The following is a 23,272-nucleotide window of genomic DNA, read 5'->3' as shown; positions in this document are numbered from 1 at the left end:
CAACTAATTTTTCTCTTAGTACCTGGGCTATATTTTGCCATTCCCTCCTAGCCTGTAAGGTTTCTGATGAGAAGTCAGCTGTGAGTCTAATTGGAGATCCTCTGAGAGTAATCTGACGTTTCTCTCTTGCACATTTTAGGATCTTTTCTTTATGTTTCACTGTGGTGAGTTTGATTACAATGTGTCATGGTGAGGATCTCTTTTGGTCATGTTTATTAGGAGTTCTATGAGCTTCCAGTACTAGGATGTCTCTGTCCTCCAAACGTGGGAAATTCTCTGCTATTATCTCACTAAAAAGGCCTTCTAATCTTCTCCCTCTCCATGCCTTCAGGAATTCCTAGAACCCAAATGTTGTGTTTTTTAATAGTATCCTGTAGATTCCCAGCAATATTTTTTAGATTTCTAATTTCCTCTTCTTTTCTTTGGTTTGACTGTATACATTCCTGTTCTCTAAGTCCAGTATTCTCTCTTCTATCTCACTCATTCTGTTTTTAAGGCTCTCTAATGTGTTTGTCATTTGATCTATTGAATTCTTCATTTCATTATGATTTCTCGTCACTATCACAGTTTCATGTTCTACTAGTTGCTTCATTTCATTTTGATTCCTCCTTAATATTTCATTTTTGCGAGAGAGATTTTCTATCCTGTCTAGTAAGGATTTCTGTAGTTCAAGAATTTGTTTTTGAGAAAAAACTGTAGGGGAAACACTCTAAGACATTGATATCAATGATGACTTCTTGAACTAGACCCAGGCAACAAAATCAAGACTAAACAGATGAGATTATATTAAACTCAGATGCAATTGCACAGCAAAGGAAATTATTAATAGAGTGAAGAGGCATCCAACAAAATGAGAAAAATATTTGCATGCTACCTATCCAACAAAGAATTAATATCCTGAATATATCGTCAACTTAAAAATCTCAACAAAAACCCAACTAATCCAGTGAAGAAATGGGCAAAAACAAAAGAAGAAATACAAATGACCAACAATTTATGAAAAAATGCTGTACATCCATATTGATATATAAAAGAAATACAAATGCAAATCAAACCACAGTTAAATATCACCTAACCCCAATTAGAATGGCAATTACAAAAGACAGAAACAAATGCTGGTGAGGCTGTTGAAAAAGGGGAAACATAAACACTGTTGGTGGGAATGTAGATTAGTGCAGCCACAGTGGAAAACAGTGTGAATATTCCTTAAAAACCTAGAAATAGACTTGTTATATGATCCAGTAATCTCATTTTTGAGTGTACATGCAAAACACATGAACACATTGTATCAAAGAGGTACCTGCACTATCATATTTATAGCAGCACACTGTCCACAATAGCCAAAATATTGAATCAGCCAAGGTGTCCATCATCAGATGAGTGGCTAAATAAAATGTGGTATACCTACACAATGGGATATTGTTCATATATAAAAAGAAATTAAATTCTACCATTTGCATCAACATGGATGTAACTGGAGGACATCATGTTGAGTGAAATAAGCCAGACACAGAAAGACAAATTCTGCATGTTCTCCCTTATATGTGGGAGCTAAAGTAAAAAAGAAAATAAACAAAAAGCAAACAAAAAGAAATGCCTATGAGGATCAGTACTGCTGAAAATATATTTTGTCACACTCTGTTTCATATCTTGCCAAACTAATCATTAATACTTTCATACTACTATAATTTGAATAATCTATGATTACTTTAAAGTTTACTGTATATGAGTAAAATGGTCATGTTTACATTTGACTATTGTTTATAGTCCTTGCCAGATTCCCCCTAACTAGGATCATTTTGCTTTTTACCTGTTGAACCTCTTTATTTGGTGGAGAGTTAAGCCCTTGACTGTAATATCTCAAAATGGAAGAAGGAGAAGGAGAAGGAAAAGGAAGAAAGAAGAGGAGGAAGAGAAGGAGAAGGAGTAGGATGAGGAGGGGAAGGAAGGGGAAGGAGAATGGGAGGGTAGGAGGGAAAGGGAGGGACAGAGAGGAAGGAAAAATTATTATATTCGTAGAATCGTATCTATGAAGTATATTGAATCTGTTCAAAACCAAAAGTAAAAGAAAATTTTAAAAGGAAAGATTTAAAAAAATTAAAGGTAAAATCATAGATCTAACACAAATATATAATGAACACCTGTCAATGATTCTAAAAACTCATTAATTAACAAGAGAAATAGTAAGATGTTATAATTGGTTCAAAAGAGAAATCAAAGAAGAATCACTTGTTTATAGTAAGTAAATAAAAAAAATAAATACTGAAAACTTACAAATAAAGTGAAAACTGGTCAATATTTACAGGGTACTAATCAATTACATCCTCCACTGAACATAGCTAGTGTTCATTTCTATGGTAAAAAATCACTTGCATACAGTACTCTATTGCATTTCTATGGATGTCATTCGCATTATTGTCAGAGTTATACAGTTTATGGAGTTATCAAGTCATACTGCTGTAATTTCAGAAAAGAGAGAGGAATTCTTCATCAAACAAATTTTTAAAAAGATTTATTTATTTATTTGAAAGGCAGAGTTACAGAGAGGCAGAGGCAGAGAGAGGGAGAAGTTTTCCATCTGCTTGTTCACTCCCCAGATGGCTGCAACAGCTAGAACTTGGCTGATCCAAAGCCAGAAGCCTGGAGCTTCTTCTGGATCTCTCACATGGGCGCAGGGGCCCAAGGACTTGGGCCATCCTCTACTGCTTCCCCAGTCCATAGCAGAGAGCTGGATCAGAAGTGGAGCAGTCGGGACTTGAACCCATGCCCATATGGGATGACGGCACTGCAGGTGGCAACTTTACCTGCTATGCCACAGCGCCAGCCCCAATCAACAAATCTGAAAATGGCTCATCCTGATGATAATAAAAGTAAAGCCTCAGTTATAGCATGTTTAATAAACTACAAATTTTCTGTGGCTTTGGAAATATGATTTTGACTCTTGTCTCTAGAAAAGTAATTCACTAAAACAGCAGATTAGAGATGGGAGCCAACTAGGACTGCATTAGAGGTTGAAATCGGGCAAAGTTTAGACACCTTGTCTCTGACAGTATTTTGTGACAATGTATGATGGCAGTTCCATCACAGATACTTCTCAACTGGAAATTCCAGGAGACTACGTTGGAGGTAGCAGCTATGTTATACAACCTCACAATGATGCTGAGGACAGCATGAGTGATCACGAAGACACAAATGGATCAAAAAAAAGTTTCCAAGAACGAGATTATTTTCCACTGTGACAAAGGTAATGAAGAATGCCCTACCTCAAACAGGAAAGATTGCAAAAGATGCCTAAGAATGTGTTCAAGGATGTGTGAGTGAGTTCATTAGCTTTGTACCATCTGAAGCAAATGAAAGTTGTCATCAATAGAAACAGAAGACAATCAATGGAGAAGACATTCTCTTTGCCATGTCCACCTTGGACTTTGACCCTTATATGGAGCCTCCAAAACTGCACCTTTAGAAATTCAGAGAGGCTATGGAAAGAGAGAAAGGAATTGATGGAGCAGCCACAGACAGCAGGACTAAGTGAAGAGATTACAGAGGAGGCATTCGCTAACCAGTTACTTGCCAGCTTAATAACTGCCAATGGTCAACACCACAATGTTATGCTTTAAACAACATCATATAAACGGATTTCTGGTGTACAACAAATTCAGTTTTCATGATCTGAAAAAATACTAGGGTGGGAATATAGAGAAGAGAGAGTCTGTGTGATTCTGGAACAGAGACATTAGAAGAAAATGGTGAAAAAAAGGTCTCTTTGTACATTAAATAGCTGTAATATAGCTTGCTGAAGCTTGACTAATTGAGGTGTTAATTCTGAATTGAGGATCTTTTTCATGAATGATTTTAAACAACAATTTGGATTTTAAAGGTATTACTATATATTTGTCGCGTATGAGAATTTGTTGCTCTGTATGACTCTGGTATGCACTGTATATTGCAATTTATTATGGTCAGAGATTTGTACACAGTTTCTTATTTTCATAGTGAACCATGTTACTTTTATAATTCCAGTAAGCAGATGGGTTAATTCATGATATTTGCCCTTTTGATAAAATATAAGAGTAGAGTTCATTTTGATTGCTGCCTTTATTATAAATGTGAGTTTGTCTTGGCTGCATATAGTATCTTGCATGATAAGCTAGCTAGACTTTTAGCATTTTACATATTTATTAAAATCGATTTTTTTGTAAAATATTCAAAGCAGTACTATTTAAAAATGTAGTTGAATAATTGTGAATGCAGAGGAATCTATTGTCTGCCCTTTTAAACTTGGTTCCTGTTAACAGTGTTTACATTGTTCATTGTGCCTGTTAACATAGTTTTACTTATTAGAGACTTTGTTAAAACTAGATTTGTTTTTGAGCTACATTATTGTAAGTTTTAGAATTCATTTAAATTTAATGTATTTCTAGAGCCCTTAAAATGGTGCCTCTCTCATTTGGTTTATTTATTTTATTTGAAAGCATAAATTCAAGTATTATACTATCCTTTTTCAGAAGAGGAATTTTATAATCTGATGGCAAATGTTCTCATTTTACATTTTTTATTGAAATCTCAAGTTTTCTATTATACTGTGGAAACCAAAAAACACTGAACATCATTATATGTGTATGCTTTTTGCACGATGAGTGAATAAGAATGAGAACAGAGCAAGTTCTATGAACAGTGTGAAAGAGAAACTATGATTTACTTCGTGTGCTATCTTGATCTTTGCATTGAATTAAATTTAGATGATGTAACTTTATGTAATTTAGTAGTATGTATCTTTGTTGTTCCTTTTTTAAAATAAGGATTTGTGTTTTCTCATCTGTTTTTTATTGTGATAGTTAACTCACGGTAGTTTTAAAAATTTTGATATCGCAGATTGCTAATGTATACTTTGTCTAAATGGAAGTTTGAGTGAATTACATCTTTGAAGGACACTCAAATTTATAAGCCAGAAGCAGTCTCCCACTGACTTTGCCAGGAGCTTTTGAGGGCATATTTTGTCTACTCTAGGTAATAATTCCGTTCTCCCACCCCCTTGTTTAAAAAAATATTCATTATAGAAGATTCAAATAGGAAAAAAAGGGATGGGTAGCTAAGCAGAATCAACTATCATCCTACCATTTTGAAATAACCAGTTTTAATATTTTGATAAATATAATTTGTCCTTTTACTTTATAAAATATGTATATTTTTATAAAAATGGGCTAATTGTGCGTATTGTTTTGTAACCTGCTTTTTTCACTTGACAATGTACTGTTAATGTCTTTGCTAGGTCATGCATGGTCTTCTGCATAATTTTTATTGGATTATTATTCTATTGTATGAATGAATGATAATTTATTTACTCCTCTACTGGACATTTTGACTATTGACATCTTTTCAATTATAAACAACAGTTCACTGAAAAAAAAGAAACGTAATTCAGTAATATTCATGATATTCTACTTACACAAGGGGTATCTCGAAGTATGGAAACCAACCTAGGACCCGTTACATGTTTTTTCACTTGTTTGTATGTTTTAAGATAATATTTTAACCTAGTTGTTTCTTACAGAAGCTTGGAGCTATAGATATTGGTATTTACCAATTTTCTTATTGTCTATTACCTATTTGCTGTTGCCTATTTCTTTTTTACGTTTCAGGTGCTGGGAACTTACTGCTGGAGATAAGTGGATTTATCAAGCCCCCATCTTAGTGGCAATTGGGGTAAGTTTAAAAGCTTGTATAGTTTAAAAGACAATAATCAAACTCCTGCTAAAACCAGGAGAAAGTGTATCTCTCTTTACAATAGCTTTGGGAGACACACATGTATAGCAATAGCTGTTGAGAGAGTCTGGGTTGCAAATCAGACTCTTTCCTGAATATTGAGACTCATGTCAAAAGCATGTACCCTTCTGTTGATCTGCTAGTATATGGGGTCAATTTCCAGACTTAAAAATATCTATAAATATTTATATTTAGGGTGTTGGAAAGTCAAAATACCTTCCCTTTTTCCGTCTACTATATTATATCTCCACTTTAATGTTCTGATTGCCTGGAATAGCAGAGGAGTAACAAATGGCTTTCTGTAGTATGATTCATTCTAAAGCTTTGTTTAAATCTTTTTGGAATATATCACCCAGGGGTTAAGTGGATTAGATAATAAGATATATGACATTATTTTTATAAAGATTTATTTTATTTTTTGCAAGGCAGAGTTACAGAGAAATTGGGGGAGAGAGAGAGGTCTTCCATTCTCTGGTAATTCCCCAAATGGCTGCAATGGCCAGAGCTGTACCAGGCCAAAGCCAGTCGCCAGGAGCTTTTTCTGGGTCTCCCATATTGGTGCAGGGACCCAAGGACTTGGGCCATCCTCTGCTGCTTTCTCATATGCATCATCAAGGAGCTAGATTGGAAGTGGAGCAGGTGGGACTTGAACCAGCACCCATATGAGATGCTGGCATTGCAGGCTGCAGCATAACCTATTAGGCCACAATGCTGCTCCCCAAATATGAATTTCAGAATTGTTTTTTTCTATTACTGTGAAGAATGCTACTGAGATTTTGATAGGGATTGCATTGAATCTGCATATCGCCTTGGATATTATGGACATTTTAACAATATTCATTCTTCTAACTCAACGTGTCTTCTCATTTATTGTATATATCAAAATTTTATAATTTTCAAAGTATAAATCTTTTACCGTGAAGGTTAAGATGACTCCCATGTATTGTTTTCTTTTTTAATTGTTATTATAAATTGGTTTGTTTTTTTTAGTTTCCTTTTGGAGTAGCTCACTGTTGAGCAATTTATTTATTATTTTATCTGGATTCTTCTTATAGCTCTGTTTTGTTTTGGCATCTGCCCCAGGGAGGTAACTGTGCAATTCCACCTCTCCTTAGAGGTGCTAGTTTTCTTTAGATTTTGAGTTTGTTTGCCATCCTGTAACTGTGCTCTCTGATGAGTTAAATAAAGTTTTTTAAAAAGATTTATTTGAAAGAGTTACAGAGAGAGGTGAAGTCTGAGAGAGGTCTTCTATATGCTGGTTTGCTCCCCAAATGGCTGCAACAGTCAGAGCTGAGCCAATCTGAAGCCAGGATCCAGGAGCTTCTTCTAGGTCTTCCACGTGGGTGCAGTGGCGCAAGGACTTGGGCCATCCTCTTTTCCAGGTACATTAGCAGAGAGCTGGATCAGAAGTGGAGCAGCAGGAACTTGAATCAGTGCCCATATGGGATGCCAGCACTGCAAGCCAGGGATTTAACCTGCTGTGCCAAAGTGCTGGCCCCTTAAATAAAGTCTTAAACATTTATTTATTTGATTTATGGATTATCCAACATTTCTTTTTTATGATGTTGGGAGCCACGCTCTTTTTAGCTTTCTATTGCTGGGGAAATGTTATTAAAGACAAAATCTCCTGACTCAAAAATCTTTTCCACAAAGGTAGCAGAGAAAGAGAACACTTTTAGTTCAAAATTATTAAACCAGAATGTGATGCATATTATAAGCAAACTGCTAAGAGATTGCAGAGACAGATCCTCTAAATAGGCAAGTGGATACAAAGCATGATACGCATGCTTCCTGAAATAACTGCTTCTCAAATAACAGGACCTGAGAAGAACACTTAGCACACAGGATTCATCCCAATTACCTGGTAATTGCAGTGACCATCTGTTAGCTAATTAGCTTTATCCAGAGGAAAAGTAAACTTTTCATCTCTTTATGGCAGGAAGTAGTTTTGTCTTTAGGCTCCTGCAGAAGTTAGGCTCCCAGCCTCCTACAAAAGCCTGGAGACAGGGTTGCTATCTTTTGCATCTTAAAGAGATGGTTCCAAGGTCCTTGAGAAAGGTATTCCTGGGTCATAAAGCTGACAAAAGACTTTTCTAATTTTCAAAATGATTTGCATACATTTTAAAGAGATAAGAAAGTACTTGGAAATTTTTTAAGTTAAATACTCCGAAAAAAAGGAGAGAGGAAACTCTTTCCTCCCATTTTTCAACAGGAAGAATTAAGCTTCTTTTTGTATTTGTAATTATTCTTACACTATCGCCTTTGCAGAAACAGAAGCAGAAACAGAAGCAGAAGTCTCTGGGCTAATTTGAATGTGAATTTGTGTAGTATTGATTTCCAGAAAAACACTTCTGTGTATTTTCTTCCAAGGATTTCAGACCCTGGAGAGATCCTGGGACCATGAAGCCCACAGCTCTCATTTCACTGGAAAGCCAGCCTGTAAAGGAAGAAATAGGACTAAAACTTAATGTCAACACTCAGCGTGGTGCTCCATCCTTTGGTTGATTATGTGTCATGAAGCAGATACAGATAACAACAACAAACATGACATAATTCTAATCGTGTGCTAGACATTGTTTTAAACATTTTATTTATATCAGTTTATCTAATCCCCATTATAACTCTGAATGAAGTAATTGCCCAAGGTCTCAAAGATAGTAAATGGTAGAGCTGGAATTCTAAGTTTAGGATCCATGATCCAGAGCTATGAGCTCCTTGCACTTATAATGAAATCTAAAATACAGAGAATGCCCTGTCACTCACACACATACACGTGTACACACTGTATCCTAGCCATGCTGTTTTATTATGAGTTCTTTGGACTTGTTCACCTCTGTCCCATCTCAGGTCTATTCCACATGCTTGTGATACCTCTGGAAGGGTGGGATGTGCCTCCTTCTATTACTTACTTCATTGTACTTAAAAACACTTTAAAAATTATGTCATTAAAATTTTTTAGTAAAGAACAGATTTCATATATTTCATGGATATAACTTAAAGATACCTCCATCACTCCACCAAACCCCCTTCCTTCCTTCCTTTCTTTAAGTTTTCCAATAACATGATTTAAATTTACTTTATAATCACAGGCTTAATGTATCACTAACCATCGTGTTCAACAAGTAAAAAGTAGAAAGACCACTGTTCCATAGGGATGTAGACAAGATCTATAAATAATAATCAAGTAATAAGATATCAGGTTCCTTCTTATACTTTTTTGTATTCTATATTAACTACCACAAATCAAAGAAAACATGGTATTTGCCTTTTTTATTTCATGAAGCATAGTAGTCTCCAGTTTGTTGTAAAAGACAGGATTTCATTCCTTTTTATGGCTGAATATTATTTCATTGTTTATATATATTATACAATTTCTTTATCCAGTCATTAGTTGATGGATATCTGGGTTGACCTCACATCTTAGCTATTGTGAATTGAGCTGCTGTAAACATGGAGGCACAAATAACTCTTTCATATTTTGATTTTACCTTCAAATTCCCAGGAGTGGGATGGCTGGGTCATATGGCAGATTTATTTTAGGATTTCTGAAGAATCTTCATACTGTCTTCCATAATGGTTGTACTAATTTACTTTCCCACCAACTGTGGATTAGTATACCTTTTCCTCCACATAATAACCATCATTTGTTATTTTTTGATTTTTGGGTGATAATCACTCTAACTTGGGTGATGTGAAACTTCCTTTTTGTTTTTATTTGTATTTCTCTGATGGCTAGTGATCCTGAACATTTTTTCATGTGTCCATTGATCATTTGTATTTCTTCCGTTGAAAAATGCATGTTCATGTTCTTTGCCCATTTCTTAACTGGATTGTTTGTTTTGTTGTTGTTGAGTTCCTTGAGCTCCTTGTATTTCCTGGATTTTAATCCTTTATCAGATACATAATTTGCAAATATTTTCTTCCATTCTATTCATTGCCTCTTCACTTTGCTGAGTGTTTTCTTTGCTGTGCAGAAGCTTCTTAGCTTGATGCATTTCCATTTGTCTATTTTTTCTTTTACTGCCTGTGTTTCTGGAGTCTTGGATTCCAGAAGTCTTTACTTAGGTCAACATCTTGCAGGGTTTTCCCAATATTTTCCTCTAGTAATTTGTTTTTATTAGGTCATAGATTTAAATCATTGATTCATTTGTGTTGATTTTTGTATAAGGTATAAGGTAGGGGTCTCATTTCATACTTATGCATGTGGAGATCCTATTTCCTCAACAGCATTTGTTGAAGAGACTGTCCTTTCTCTAGGAAATGGCTTTGGTTTGATTGTCAAAGATTAGTTGGTTGTACCTGAGTGGATTAATTTCTGGGGTTTCTATTCTATTCCATTGGTCTACATATCTTTTTTGTACCAGTACAAAAAAGTACTGCCCTGTAGTATGTCTTGAAATCTGGTGTTGTTATGCCTGCAGCTTAATTTTGTTATTTAAGATTGCTTTAGCTATTCAGGGTTCTCTTGTGTTTCCATATGAATTATAGGATACTTTTTTCAAGATTTGAGAAGAATATTTTGACTCACATGTAATACATGTGTATTTTTATGAGCTATAGTGCAATATCTCAATACATAGGGATAACATAGCTGATTGAACCTGGCAACTAGTCTCTCCATATTCAGATCTCCTCTTTCTGATGGAACTCTACAAGCCCCTCTCTACTAGCTCATTATATGGTATATTCTACATTGTTAAGAACTATAGCAGTCCACTGTGTTTTGTTACAGTGAAACTCACTTATATCTGAATGTGTTTTAGAAGCCACATCCAACTTCCCTCTGTCCTCTCTCCCATCCTTCCAGCCTCTAATAAGTCTCTATTCTAAGTTCTATGTGACTTCCTTGATGCCCTGCAATATAAATGATGTCACCTATTATAATCCACAGAACACAGTAAGATTTTTCTTCTGAACATCACCACCATGAATAATATTTTTCACAGGGTGTTGAATGTCCATCTTGCCCACTAAACTGTGAGGCTTATTGAACAACAATCATGTTTACTTTTACACCATTTTTATTCCTAGCATTAAGTGGGTTTCCTGGAACATGGTAGCTAGTCAATTAATAGTTGTTGAGACAGCAATGCTTGCATACATAGTAGATATTCAAGGTAACTGAGAACTGAGAGCAGAAAACAAGTAAAATCATAGAACTTCTGAATCCTTTTCATGCAACCTTTTCATTTTCTAGGGAAGGAAATGGTAGCTCATGTAGGTAAAAGTCACATGGTTATTGTGACCAAACAAAGACGATAATCTACCTTTTTTCCCACTGTGTTCTTTTCACGTCCATTCCCAAACATGTCAAACTGTTTCTTCAATTCATAGAAAAAGTTCTTTCCATCTATTTGGCTTCATTTGCAATTAAAAAACTCTTTAACTTTAGGATGTAAGGTTTTTTAAAAAAACCTTACTGTATTGTGGATATCAGGCATGGTCTTATTTAAATAAATTTGATGCTGAACAATACCCCAAACAAGTTGGAGGTGTTGCTTGCTATAGGTCACCCAAACCTGGGTCTGCTTGCCTGCACACAGAAAGCAATCATTGACTTTGGGTAGTGGAAGAAAGTAGGTATTTATTGCAAAACATAGAGCAAGGAGCCACATAACTATTGATTAATTCCTGGGCCTCCTGAGAGAATTAGAGGTGGAGGTTCTTACAGATTTTAATGGACTGAGAGGTGTGTTTTCAGTTCATGTTCAAGGCCCTGGTTGGTCTGTGGTACTTGTGATATTCCTTTGATTGTTTGGTGATACCATACTCTTTCAGGAATTTATGATGGCTAAGTGAGTTTCATTTGGTCTGATGGGAGGGGGTGGGGGTTACCTTCAACTGGTAGTTACCTTATGCCCAAGACCTGAAATTTCCCTGCCTGGATCTGGAATTCCCCTCAACAAACCCCTCCTCTCACCATTGGCCATCATGGTTTTATCCATTGGTTGTTGAGTCGGGTGATTAGAACCTTGCTGGGCCAGCTATATCACTCCCTCAACTCAGTGAATCCCTTTTGGAAAAGGATAGGCAATGACACGTTGGGCTAAGGGAGACAAATGAGAGGCTGGGTCCTGCCTTTATATTGTAGGGGCTTAGTTTTGGATATACTTCACATGTGTTATAACTAAATTATTTACCCAGAATTTTAAGCCCACATTGGGTCCCTTACTTAATTCTGGCTTTGGCTATTATGATAGTATAGAGTTTAGTAATTGGATGATTGTATATCTTTGTGTAAACTGATCAGAAATGGTTAAAACCTCTAATTGACATATAAGGAAAACTAAATTTAAAAGAGTAAAGTATCATAAAGAGTAAAAGAATCATATGGTCACAAGAAGTTATATCAAAAGAACTGAATTTTAGAGTTAACTACAGAGTTCAGTACAAATTTGGAAGGAAGTACTTGATTTTAGAATTGTAGGATAAAATTGAAGCATTGTTGGTGGCTGTATTCATATGTGTTAAAATCTTAGAAGAGCTAGTCATTAGTAAACATGAAGTTTCATTTTGAAAATAAATATCTCCAAATGAAGGATAGAGTTTTCTCCCAGAGACACTTTTCTTATTATATATACATCTAAGCAATATTGATTGACAGATGGATATAATAAATAGAAAATCCAAAACTCAGTATTTCAAGCAACCTTCAACAGGCATTAAACAATTTTAAAAAATCTCAAATTAAAAATACTGGAATCAGTAGAATTTATCTCCTTATTTTTCTGCTAACAGTAGTTCATGTTCTGGTAAAATCTCAAAAATCAGCCATATAATCAAGGAATATTTACATTGGGAGGCATTTTGATGATAACTTGTGTATTTTGATCTAACATTTTGCTGAGATTTTGACTTTTGAGTAGCCCTTCAGAGAACTGATGTTAACTGTGAGAACTTATGGTTTGTGTTATAGATGTTGGTGAGTATAAGGAAAATATGAGTTAATAATGATTATTTATCTTCTGGGCCTGTTTTTATTGGTATATACTTACTTCTTTTTAGACGTTTACTTCATAGAATCATTGTGTATCCAAGCTAAAAATTAATCTCTTTGTTCAACAGATAGTTTATGATATTTGTCATGGGCTTGTCTATCTACTTGGAATGACTAAGTGGAAGGAAAGATCAGAAAGGCGGGGAAAGCATGCCTCTCCAGAAAATATCCAAAGGCATAGATAGAAATTGCAAGTGGGACAAAATATTTTTATAGATATTCTTTCTAAGTTTTGACTCCTTTCTCTGATTGTATCTTTTATGAGACATACCTAGAAGTGAAAATTCTATGAGAGGGGATATGCTGACTTACCCCAGGGTAAGCAGGGTTTAGATTGTGCATTTGTCATTCAGTCACTTATTCACTCATTCACTTAACAAATTTATGATTAAACACCAAGAACATCACAAGAAATGTGTGAGACAATGCAGATGAGAGGCTAGAAAGACACCAGTTTCTCCTCACATAGCTTAAGCATGGTGGGCAAGACACACATTTAAATTCAAGTGATCAGGTGGGACAGGGTATCAGAAATAGCTTTTGAGAAGATAGGATATTCAACCTTTAACTTGAAAATGTGCTGAGTTGTGAAGGGTGAGTAAGTGGAGGGATGAGGAGAAGGAGCCCGGCACAGGGACCTTCAGGAGCAAAGTCTCAGAGATCGGGTAGCCTAAGAATCAGGGTTCCTGGATGCAAATTGAGCTCTTTGTTTAATCTGTAGTTCATGCCAAATAAATCTTTAAATGTATTTAAATCACTTGAAATGTTTGTTTATTTATTTGAGAGAGTGAGTGAGAGTGAGAGCAAGAAAAGGAACTCCCATCTGCTGGTTCCTGCCTGTGATGACTGGGCCTTGGCTGGGCCGGGTTAATCCAGGAGCCAGGAGCTCAGTCCAGGTCCAGGTGTCCCATGGGGATGTCAGGGACAAAACTACTTGAGTTATCACCTGATGCCTCCTAAGGACTTCATTAGCAGGAAGCTGGAAGAGGGAGTAAAACTAGGATTCAAACACAGTACTCTGATATGAGATGTGGGTATTCTAACCTGTGTCCTAACTGCTAGGCCATACATCTGACCCATAAATTAGAATCTAATTTCTATATTTGCACTACGTAAAAATGATACTTACAAAAAATGTGTTATTGGCTTTAATGATTCTAATGGTCATTTTATTCCCCCACATTCTCACTCTTTTTGTTTTATTTTATTTTTAGAAGGTTTTTATTTAATACATATAAATTTCATAGGTACAGCTTTTGGATTATAGCAGTTCTTTCCCCCAAACCTGCCCCCCTAACTCCTGCCCCAACTCCTACTCCCTCTTCCATCCCATTCTTCATTAAGGTTCATTTTTAAATATCTATATACAGAAGATCAACTCTATACTAAGGAAAGATTTCAACAGTTTGCACCCACACAGACACAAAAAATGTAAAGTATTGTTTGAAGACTAGTTTTACCGTTAACTCTCACAGTACCACTCATTAAGGACAGAGGACAGAGGCTCTTGTCATGAGCTGCCAAGGCTATGGAAGCCTTTTGAATCCATAAACTCCAACATTATTTAGGGCCATAATCAAAGTGAAAGTTCTCTCTTCCTTTCAGAGAACGGTACCTCCTTCTTTGATGGCCCTTTCTTTCCACTGGGATCTCACTCACAAAGATCTTTCATGTAGATAAATTTTTTTGTCACAGTGTCTTGGCTTTCCATGCCTGACATGCTCTCATGGACTTTTTAGCCAGACCTGAATGCCTTAATAGCTGATTCTGAGGCCAGTCTCACTCTCTTTTTTTTTATTTTTTTTATTTTATTTTATTATTTTTTTTTATCTATTATTTAATGAATATAAATTTCCAAAGTACGACTCATGGGTTACAATGGCTTCCCCCCCCATACCGTCCCTCCCACCAACAACCCTCCCCTTTCCCACTCCCTCTCCCCTTCCATTCACATCAAGATTCATTTTCGATTATCTTAATATACAGAAGATCAGCTTAGTATACCTTAAGTAAGTATTTCAACAGTTTGCTCCCACACAGAAACATAAAGTGAAAAATAATAGATGATTTTTTTAAAATGATGATGAAATCAGATCAGACCTATTGTCATGTTTAATCCCAGTGAGAGTCAAGTTGGGAATTGAAAATTTCTTTCTTTTTTTTTTTTTTTTTTTTTTTTTTTACAGAAGATCAGTTTAGTGTACATTAAGTAAAGATTTCAACAGTTTGCACCCCCATAGAAACACAAAGTGAAATATACTGTTTGAGTACTCGTTATAGCATTAAGCCTCAGTGTACAGCACGTTAAGGACCGAGATCCTACATGAGGAGTAAGTGCACAGTGACTCCTGTTGTTGACTTTACCAATTGACACTCCTGTTTATGGCATCAGTAATCTCCCTATGCACCAGTCATGAGTTTCCAAGGCTATGGAAGCCCCTTGAGTTCTCCGACTCTTATCTTGTTTAGACACGGTCATAGTCAAAGTGGAGGTTCTCTCCTCCCTTCAGAGAAAGGCACCTCCCTCTTTGAAGACCTGTTCTTTCCACTGGGATCTCACTCACAGAGATCTTTTTGCCAGAGTGTCTTGGCTTTCCATGCCTGAAATACTCTCATGGGCTTTTCAGCCAGATCCGAGTGCCTTTAGGGCTGATTCTGAGGCCAGCCAGTCTCACTCTCTTTTTAAAATACTATTTTACTTCTAGTTTTCTTGAAATAGACCTTCAAGCAAAAATTTGTCTCCACAAGGTAGCATGGGATATGCAATGATTCTCTAAATTATTTCTATTAGAATTGTGTATTAACTCTTTAAAAAATAACAGTGAGTGACTGGGTATTTAACCTGGTGATTATGATGCTTGTGTCCGTTGTCACATTATGGGGGTTTGATCTCTGGCTTTTAGCTCCTGACTCCAGCTTCCTGTCAATGTGGGCTCTGAGAGTCAACAGATGATGGCTCAAGTAGTTGGACTCCTGGACCCACTAGGTAGGAGACCTAGATCTAATTCCAGGCTTTTGCCTCCAGCCCAGAGCAGACCCAGAAGGGTGTGGTGTGCATCTGGGGGAATGAGCCAGCCAGTGGAAGCTCTCTCTCTCCTTCCCTCTCCTTCAAATAAAAAAAAATTATCTTGGTCTTGCTCCCTGTTATTTATTGCCACCTTACCATCTGCAGGCTTCAATCTTTCTTTAGTGTAGGCTTTTTTTTTTCTGGTATGACTTAATCAATTTAATCTATTTGTCATTATCTTTTCTTCAGGAAGAGATAATATGCTTGTTGGTAGTTATTTCCTTGCCTTCCATGTAAGCATCTTTTTTATTTCAAAAATTTTTCCAGAAACCTTTTATTTAAGGTGTGCAAACTTCATTCATGTCATAAATATAGCTTTAACATAGTGATTGTTCCCACTGTACCTGCATTCCCATCCAAACACCCAACTTTCTACCTACTCCCTCTCCTAATCCAATTCTTATTTTTTACTAATAGCTATTTTCAATTAAAGTTGTCAACATATGTTTAACTCTATAGTAACTAAAAAGTTTAACAAATAGTTTGAAAAAAACTGTTACTCAACAGTTGAGACAAGGGTTATTCAAAATCATTTTATCTCAAAGTGTCAAAGTGTCACTTTGGTAGATTATATTTTAGGTGTTCTATTCTTCACCACACATCAGGAAGAACATATGGTATTTGTCCTTTTTGGACTGGCTTATTTCACTAAGTATGATGTTTTCCAGTTTCATCCACTTTGTTGTAAATGACAGGATTTCATTTTTTTTTTACCACTGTGTAGTATTCTATGGAGTACATATCCTCTAATTTCTTTATCCAGTCTTCAGTTGATGGGCATCTGAGTTGATTCCATAGTTTAGCTATTTATGAATAGAGTTGCAATAAACATGAGGGTACACATTAACTTTATATTCTGATTTTATTTCCCTTGGGTAAATTCCCAGGAGTGGGATGGCTAGGTCATATGGTAGGTCTATGTTCAGATTCTGAGTTGTCTCTATACTGTCTTCCATAGTGGCAGGACCAGTTTACATTACAACCAACAGTGGATCAGGGTACCTTTACCCTCACATCCTCTCCAGCATTTGTTATTTGTTGATTTTTATATGAGACCCATTCTAATTGTGGTGAGCTTAAACCTCATTGTGGTTTTGATTTACATTTCTGTAATGGCTAGTGATCCTGAGCAATTTTTCATGTGTCTGTTGGCTATTTGGATGTCTTCATTAAAAAAATGTCTGTTTAACTCCTTTGCCCATTTCTTAACTGGGTTGTGGAGTTTCTTCATCTCTATATATTCTTGTTATTAATCCTTTGTCAGTTGCATTGTTTGCAAATTATCTCTCCCATTCTGTCTGTTGCCTCTTCACTTGCCTGACTGTTTCTTTTGCAGTGCAGAAGCCTCTCAATTTGATAAAAATCCCACTTGTCAATTTTGGCTTTGATTGCCTGTGCCTCTGGGATCTTATCTAGGAACTCTTTGCCTGTGTCAGTGTCTTATAGGGTATCCCTAATGTTTTATAATAATTTGCTGGTATCTGTTCATAGATTTAGGTTTTTAATCCATATTGAGTGGATTTTTTGTAAGGTGTAAGGTAGAGGTCTTGATTTATATTTCTGTGAGTGGAGATCCAGTTTTCCCAGCAACATTTGCTGAAAGGACTTTCCTTGCTCCGGGGATTGATTTTAGCTCCTTTGTCAAATATAAGTTGGTTGTAGATGTGTGAATTAATTTCTGGAGTTTCTATTCTGCTTCACTTTGTCTACATGTCTGTTTTTGGGTCAGTACTATGCTGTTTTCATTATCACTGCCCTGTAATATGTCTTGAGATCTGGTAGTGTGATGTTTTTGTTGCATAAGATTGCTTTAACTATTTGGGGTCTCATGTATTTCCATATGAATTTCAGCATCATTTTTTTATATATCTGTCAAGTATGTCCTTGGCATTTTGATTGGCATTGTGATGAATCTGTAAAATGCTTTCGGTAGTATGGATATTTTGATGATATTCATTCTTCCAGTCTGTGAACATGGAATATTTTTCCATTTTTTTGGTGTCCTCTTCTGTGTCTTTAATGTTTTGTAATTTCATTATAGAGATCTTTGATGCATTGGTGAATTTATCTGAGGTACTTGATTTTTTTTTTTTTTTTTTTAGCTATTGTGAATGAGATTAATCTTAGATTCTTTCTTAGCCTTGGCAATGTCAGTGTATACAAAAGCTATTGATTTTTCTGTTTTGATTTTACATCTTGCCACTTTACTAAAATCTTTTATGAATTCGAATAGTCTCTTAGTGAAGTGTTTTGGATCCCCTTTATATAGAATCGTGTTATCTGCAAATAGTGATAGTTTGACTTCCTCCTTCCCAATTTATATTCCATTGATTTCTTTTTCTTGCCTAATGACTCTGGATAAAACTTCCAGGCTATATTGGATAGGATTGGTGAGAGTGGACATCCTTGTCTGGTTCTGGATCTTGTGAGAATGCTTCCAACTTTTCGCTGTTCAATAGGATTCTGGCCATGGGTTTCTCATAAATTGCCTTCATTGTGTTAAGGAATATTCCTTCTCTACCCAGTTTGCTTAAAGTTTTCATCATGAAAGGATGTATTTTCTGAAAAGCTTTTTCTGCACCTATTGAGATAATCATATGGTTTTTGTTCTTCAGTTTGTTAATGTGATGTATCACACTGATTGATTTGGAAATTTTGAAACATCCCTGCATAGCAGGAATAAATCCCACTTGGTCTGGAAATTTCTGGAAATGAGTGAAAATGTCTGATGTGTTGTAGTTTTAGATTGGCTATGATTTTGTTGAGGATTTTTTGCTACTTTGTTAATCAGGGAAATTAGTCTGTAGTTCTCTTTTCCTTTTGTATCTTTTCAGTTTAGGAATTAAGGTGATACTGGCTTCATAGAAGGGATTTGGAAGGATTCTCTTCTTTTAAATAGCTTGAGAATAATTGTAAGTAGTTCTTCTTTAAATGTCTGGTAGAATTCAGCAGTGAAGCCATCTGGTCCTGGGCTTTTCTTTGTTGGGAAGGTCTTTATTACTGATTCAATTTCCATCCTGTTTATATATTTTTTGTTTAGGTTTTTTAATATCTTCATGTCTCAATTTAGGTAGGTTGTATGTGTCTAGGAATCTATCTGCTTTTTCTAGATTTTCCAGTTTGTTGATGTACAACTCTTTGTGATAATTTCTGATGATTCATTTTATTTCTGTGGTACCTGTTGTTACATTTCCTTTTTAAACTCTAATTTTATTGATTTTGGTCTTCTCCATTTCTTTTTTTTTTGTTTAGGTGGGCTAATGGTGTGTCAACTTTTTAAATTTTTTTTAAAACTCTCTTAGTTTTGCTGATCTTTTGTATTTTTTGGCTTCAATTTTGTTTATTTCCTAATTTCAATTATTTCTTTTCTCCTACTAATTTTGGGTTTGATTTGCTATTGTTTTTCTAGATCTTTGTGATGCATTATAGCTCATTTATTTGGTATCTTTCAAATTTCTTCATGTAGGCACCAACTGGTACAAACTTTCCTCTTAACAATGCTTTCACTGTTTCCTGTAAGTTTTGATATGTTTTATTGTCATCTTCACTCATTTCCAGAAATTTTTTAATTTCTCTTTTGATTTCTTAAATGACCCACAGTTCATTCAGAAGCATGATATTCAGTTTCCATGTGTTTACATATGTTCTAGAGATCCTTGAGTTGTTGATTTTCAGCTTCATTCCATTGTGATCAGAGAAGATGCATGGTATGATTTTGATTTTTTGTGAATTTGCTGAGTCTTGCTTTTATGGCATGTCATGTGGTCTATCCTAAAGAAAGTTGCATGCAAAGATGAGAATGATGTGTATTCTACCACTGTGGGGTGAGAGATTATATAGATATCTGATAGGCCTATTTGGTCTATAGTGTCAGTTAACTCTGTTTCCTTGCTAATTTTCTGTTTGGTTGGTCTGTCCATTGCTGAAAGTGGGATATTTGTGTCCCACATTGGTATTGTGTTGGAGTCTATGTCTCCCTTTAGATCCAGTGACATTTCTTTTAAATAACTGGGTGCCCTGTAATTAAGTGCATTTACATTTATTATAGTCACATCTTCCTGTTGAGTTGATCCCTTAATGATTACATAGTGCCCTTCTTGTCTCTTCAACAGTTTTTGTGTTAAAGTCTATTTTGTCTGATATTAGGATGGCTACACCAGCTCTTTTTAGTTTCTGTTAGCATGGAATATCTTTTTCCATCCTTTCACTTCCTTTCAGTCTGCATGTATCTTTGTTGCTGAGATGTGTTTCTTGTAGGCAGAAGATAGATTGTGGGGAGCAGCTCGGACTAGACTAAGTTACTGGAATTAAGACTTATTCTATGCATCTGCTCTCCTCTGTGGGGAGCAGCTCGGACTAGACTAAGTTACTGGAATTAAGACTTATTCTATGCATCTGCTCTCCTACAATATGGCGCTGGGAGAGGAGAAAACAGCTTCTACCCAGCTGCCTCCAGTTCAACCAATAAACTGTAGGACTTGCTCCTGATTGGAGAGCAGCGTACTCGGCGTGTGGGCAGCCGAGTTAGGATTGGCGGAGGAGGACTATAAAGGAGGAGAGAGACGACATGCACCAGGAACATCTACGAGGAACATCTATGGGGAACATCTAAGGGGAACACCTGTGCAGCCCCCGAGAGAGCCGGCCGGCGGGGTGCCGCTCCCCTGCGGAAGTGGGGAATGCGGCCAGGTGGAACTGCCCTTCCACGGAGGTGGAAGGGTCAGTAGCCAACCCGGGAAGAACCAGCAGCAAACCCGGGGAAGGCCGAGCAGACGAAAGAACAGCGCAGGGTCCTGTGTCGTTCCTCCACGAAGAGGGGGAGCGACGTAATGGTGCCGTGACTCGGATATGAAGCCTAGGCAGGGCTTAGTGTCGTTCCTCCATGAAGAGGGGGAGCGACAATAGATGAGTTTTTTTAATCCATACAGTCATTCTGTATCTTTTAATTATAGAATTGTAGCTATTTATATTCATTACTGATGATTAATGACCCTTCCATATTTGCATAAATATTCCTGTTGGTTACTTTGGTTTTCCATTGTACTTTTACTGGGAAATTTTCTGCCTTCACCTTCTTTATAGTGATGATCATATTTTTATGTGTATAGGACATCCTTAAGCATATGTTTATGTGTATAGGACATCCTTAAGCATCTTTTGTAATGCTGGACATGGGGTGACAATTTTTTTCAATTTCTGTTTGATGTGGAAGGTTTTTATTTCACCTTTATTCATAAGTGAGAACTTTGCAGGGGACAATATTCCAGTTGACAGTTATTTTCTTATGACTTAGAATATATCTCACCATTATCTCCTAGCCTGTAGAGTTTCTGATGAAACATCTGCTGTGAGTCTAATTGGAGATCACCTGAAAGTAGTCTGCAATTCTTTTGTGCACATTTTAGAATCTTTTCTTTATGTTTTACTGTGGAGAGTTTGACTACAATTTGTCATGCTGAAGATATTTTCTGGTCATGTCTATTAGTAGTTCTATATGCTTTCTGTACTTGGAAGTTCCTTTCTGTCTCCAAATTAGGGAAGTTTTCTGTGATGATTTCATTAAAAATGCTTTAAATCTATTCTCTCTTTCCATGCCTTCAGGAATGCCTAAGACCCATATGTTGATTCATTTCAATGTATCTCATAATTCCCCAACACTGCTTTTTAGTTTTCTTATTTCTTCTTCTAATTTTTGATCTGACTGTAAAATATCCAGAGATTTGTCTTCTAATTTGGATATTATTTCTCCTGCCTCACTGAATCTCTTCTTAAGGTTTTCCACCATACCTCAGAAACCTCATCTATAAAATGGGGTTAATAATACACCTGGTCTTCAAAACAATTCATGTAAAACATTTGGAATGTTAAGTAGTCAACAGCTTTGTTTCTAATTACCATGTATTCCCCATTTTCCTAAATTAGAATAATTATTTGGAATTTCAACTAACCACTGTTGTACATATCAGCATGTATATACATGTGTGCGTTATGCTAAAGAAAGCCCATTCTGCTCAATCTTAGTTTTTCTAAATTTAATTCTTTCCATAATAATTTTGGTCACACTTAAGCATATCTTGCCATTTTTTAAACTGTTGCAGTGGATGATGTGCATTTCCTATGGTAAAACTTCTAGGGACTTGTAGCGTTTATCTACTGAACTGAGGACAGAGTGCTTGGTCCTGGGCATTTTAATACGGTAGAACTTAATGTTTGCCTATTGAAAGTCATATGCAATTCCAGGAATAGGAAATGACAAATGACAATCTTTTTTCTAACTTTTATTTAATAAATATAAATTTCCAAAGTACAACTTTCGGACTATAGTGGCTCCCCCCTCCCCATGACCTCTCTCCCACCCACAACAAACCCATCTCCTACTCCTTCTCCCATCCCATTCATATCAAGATTCATTTTCAATTATCTTTATATACAGAAGATCAATATAGTATATACTAAGAAAAGATTTCAACAGTTTGCACCCACACAGAAACACAAAGTATAAAGTACTGTTTGAGTACTAGTTATACCATTAATTCACATAGTACAACATATTAAGGACAGAGATCCTACATGAGGAGTAAGTGCAAAGTGACTTCTGTTGTTGATTTAACAATTGACACTCTTATTTATGATGTCAGTAATCACCCAAGGCTCTTGTCATGAGCTGCCAAGGCTATGGAAGCCTCTTGAGTTCACAAACTCTGACCTTATTTAGACAAGCCCATAGTCAAAGTGGAAGTTCTCTCCTCCCTTCAGAGAAAGGTATCTCCTTCTTTGATGGCCTGTTCTTTCTGCTAGGTTCTCAAGCACAGAGATCTTTCATTTAGGTCATTTTGTTTTTTTTTTTTTTTTGCAAGAGTGTCTTGGCTTTCATTCCTGAAATGCTCTCATGGGCTTTTTAGCCAGATCTGAATGCCTTAAGGGCTGATTCTGAGGCCAGAGTGCTGTTTAGGACAGCCGCCATTCTACGAGTCTGCTGTGTATCCCACTTCCCACGTTGGGACAAATGGCAATCCTTAGCTGGCATTGTTCGCACACTGTTTTTTACACAGCATCCCTTCTGAACATCTTCACCCAGTACTGTGTTGCCATGGACTGTAGGAGAGAGAGAGAGAGAGAGAGAGAGAGAGAGCAAAATTAATGGGGAAAGAAATACATTTGCCATTGAAAAAGTAGTTCCCATATAGTATTCGAGAGCTTATTACCTTCTTTTTGAAAAAGATTATATCTGTGAGCAGTGTGGTAGAGGGTGAAGTTAAGAACCCTCAGCTCTGCTGTTTTGTATATTTTTGTTCTCCTGGGGAGGAAGTATGAGAAAGTGGTTCAGAGTCCATAAGTTCGATCTGTAGTAAGAGCGGAGAGCGGACCCCAGAGCATCTTGAGCAGCCCCACTGCCACCACCAGCCTCGGTTCTGTCATACCTGGGGAGGAGCTGCAACTGCCGT

General features: G+C 36.3%; 1 protein-coding gene and 1 pseudogene across 1 annotated transcript in view; both read left to right on the top strand.

Annotated features, from left to right (window-relative positions):
* Window positions 1-23,272, top strand: part of PTH2R (parathyroid hormone 2 receptor) — a 141,491-nt gene that overhangs the window by 101,692 nt on the left and 16,527 nt on the right. The window contains exon 9 of the mRNA XM_070070279.2: window positions 5,640-5,703. Coding sequence (XP_069926380.1) covers window positions 5,640-5,703 — 64 coding nt within the window. The remainder of the gene's footprint in view (window positions 1-5,639; window positions 5,704-23,272) is intronic.
* On the top strand, window positions 3,063-3,668 carry LOC127491707 (nuclear transcription factor Y subunit beta pseudogene; annotated as a pseudogene).

The sequence above is a fragment of the Oryctolagus cuniculus genome, chromosome 3 (assembly GCF_051225735.1).
Source record: "Oryctolagus cuniculus isolate XC-2025 breed Fujian yellow rabbit chromosome 3, ASM5122573v1, whole genome shotgun sequence".
Lineage (NCBI taxonomy): Eukaryota > Metazoa > Chordata > Mammalia > Lagomorpha > Leporidae > Oryctolagus > Oryctolagus cuniculus.
Note: the sequence above shows the minus strand (reverse complement) of the source record. Positions and strands in the feature narration are given on the sequence as shown.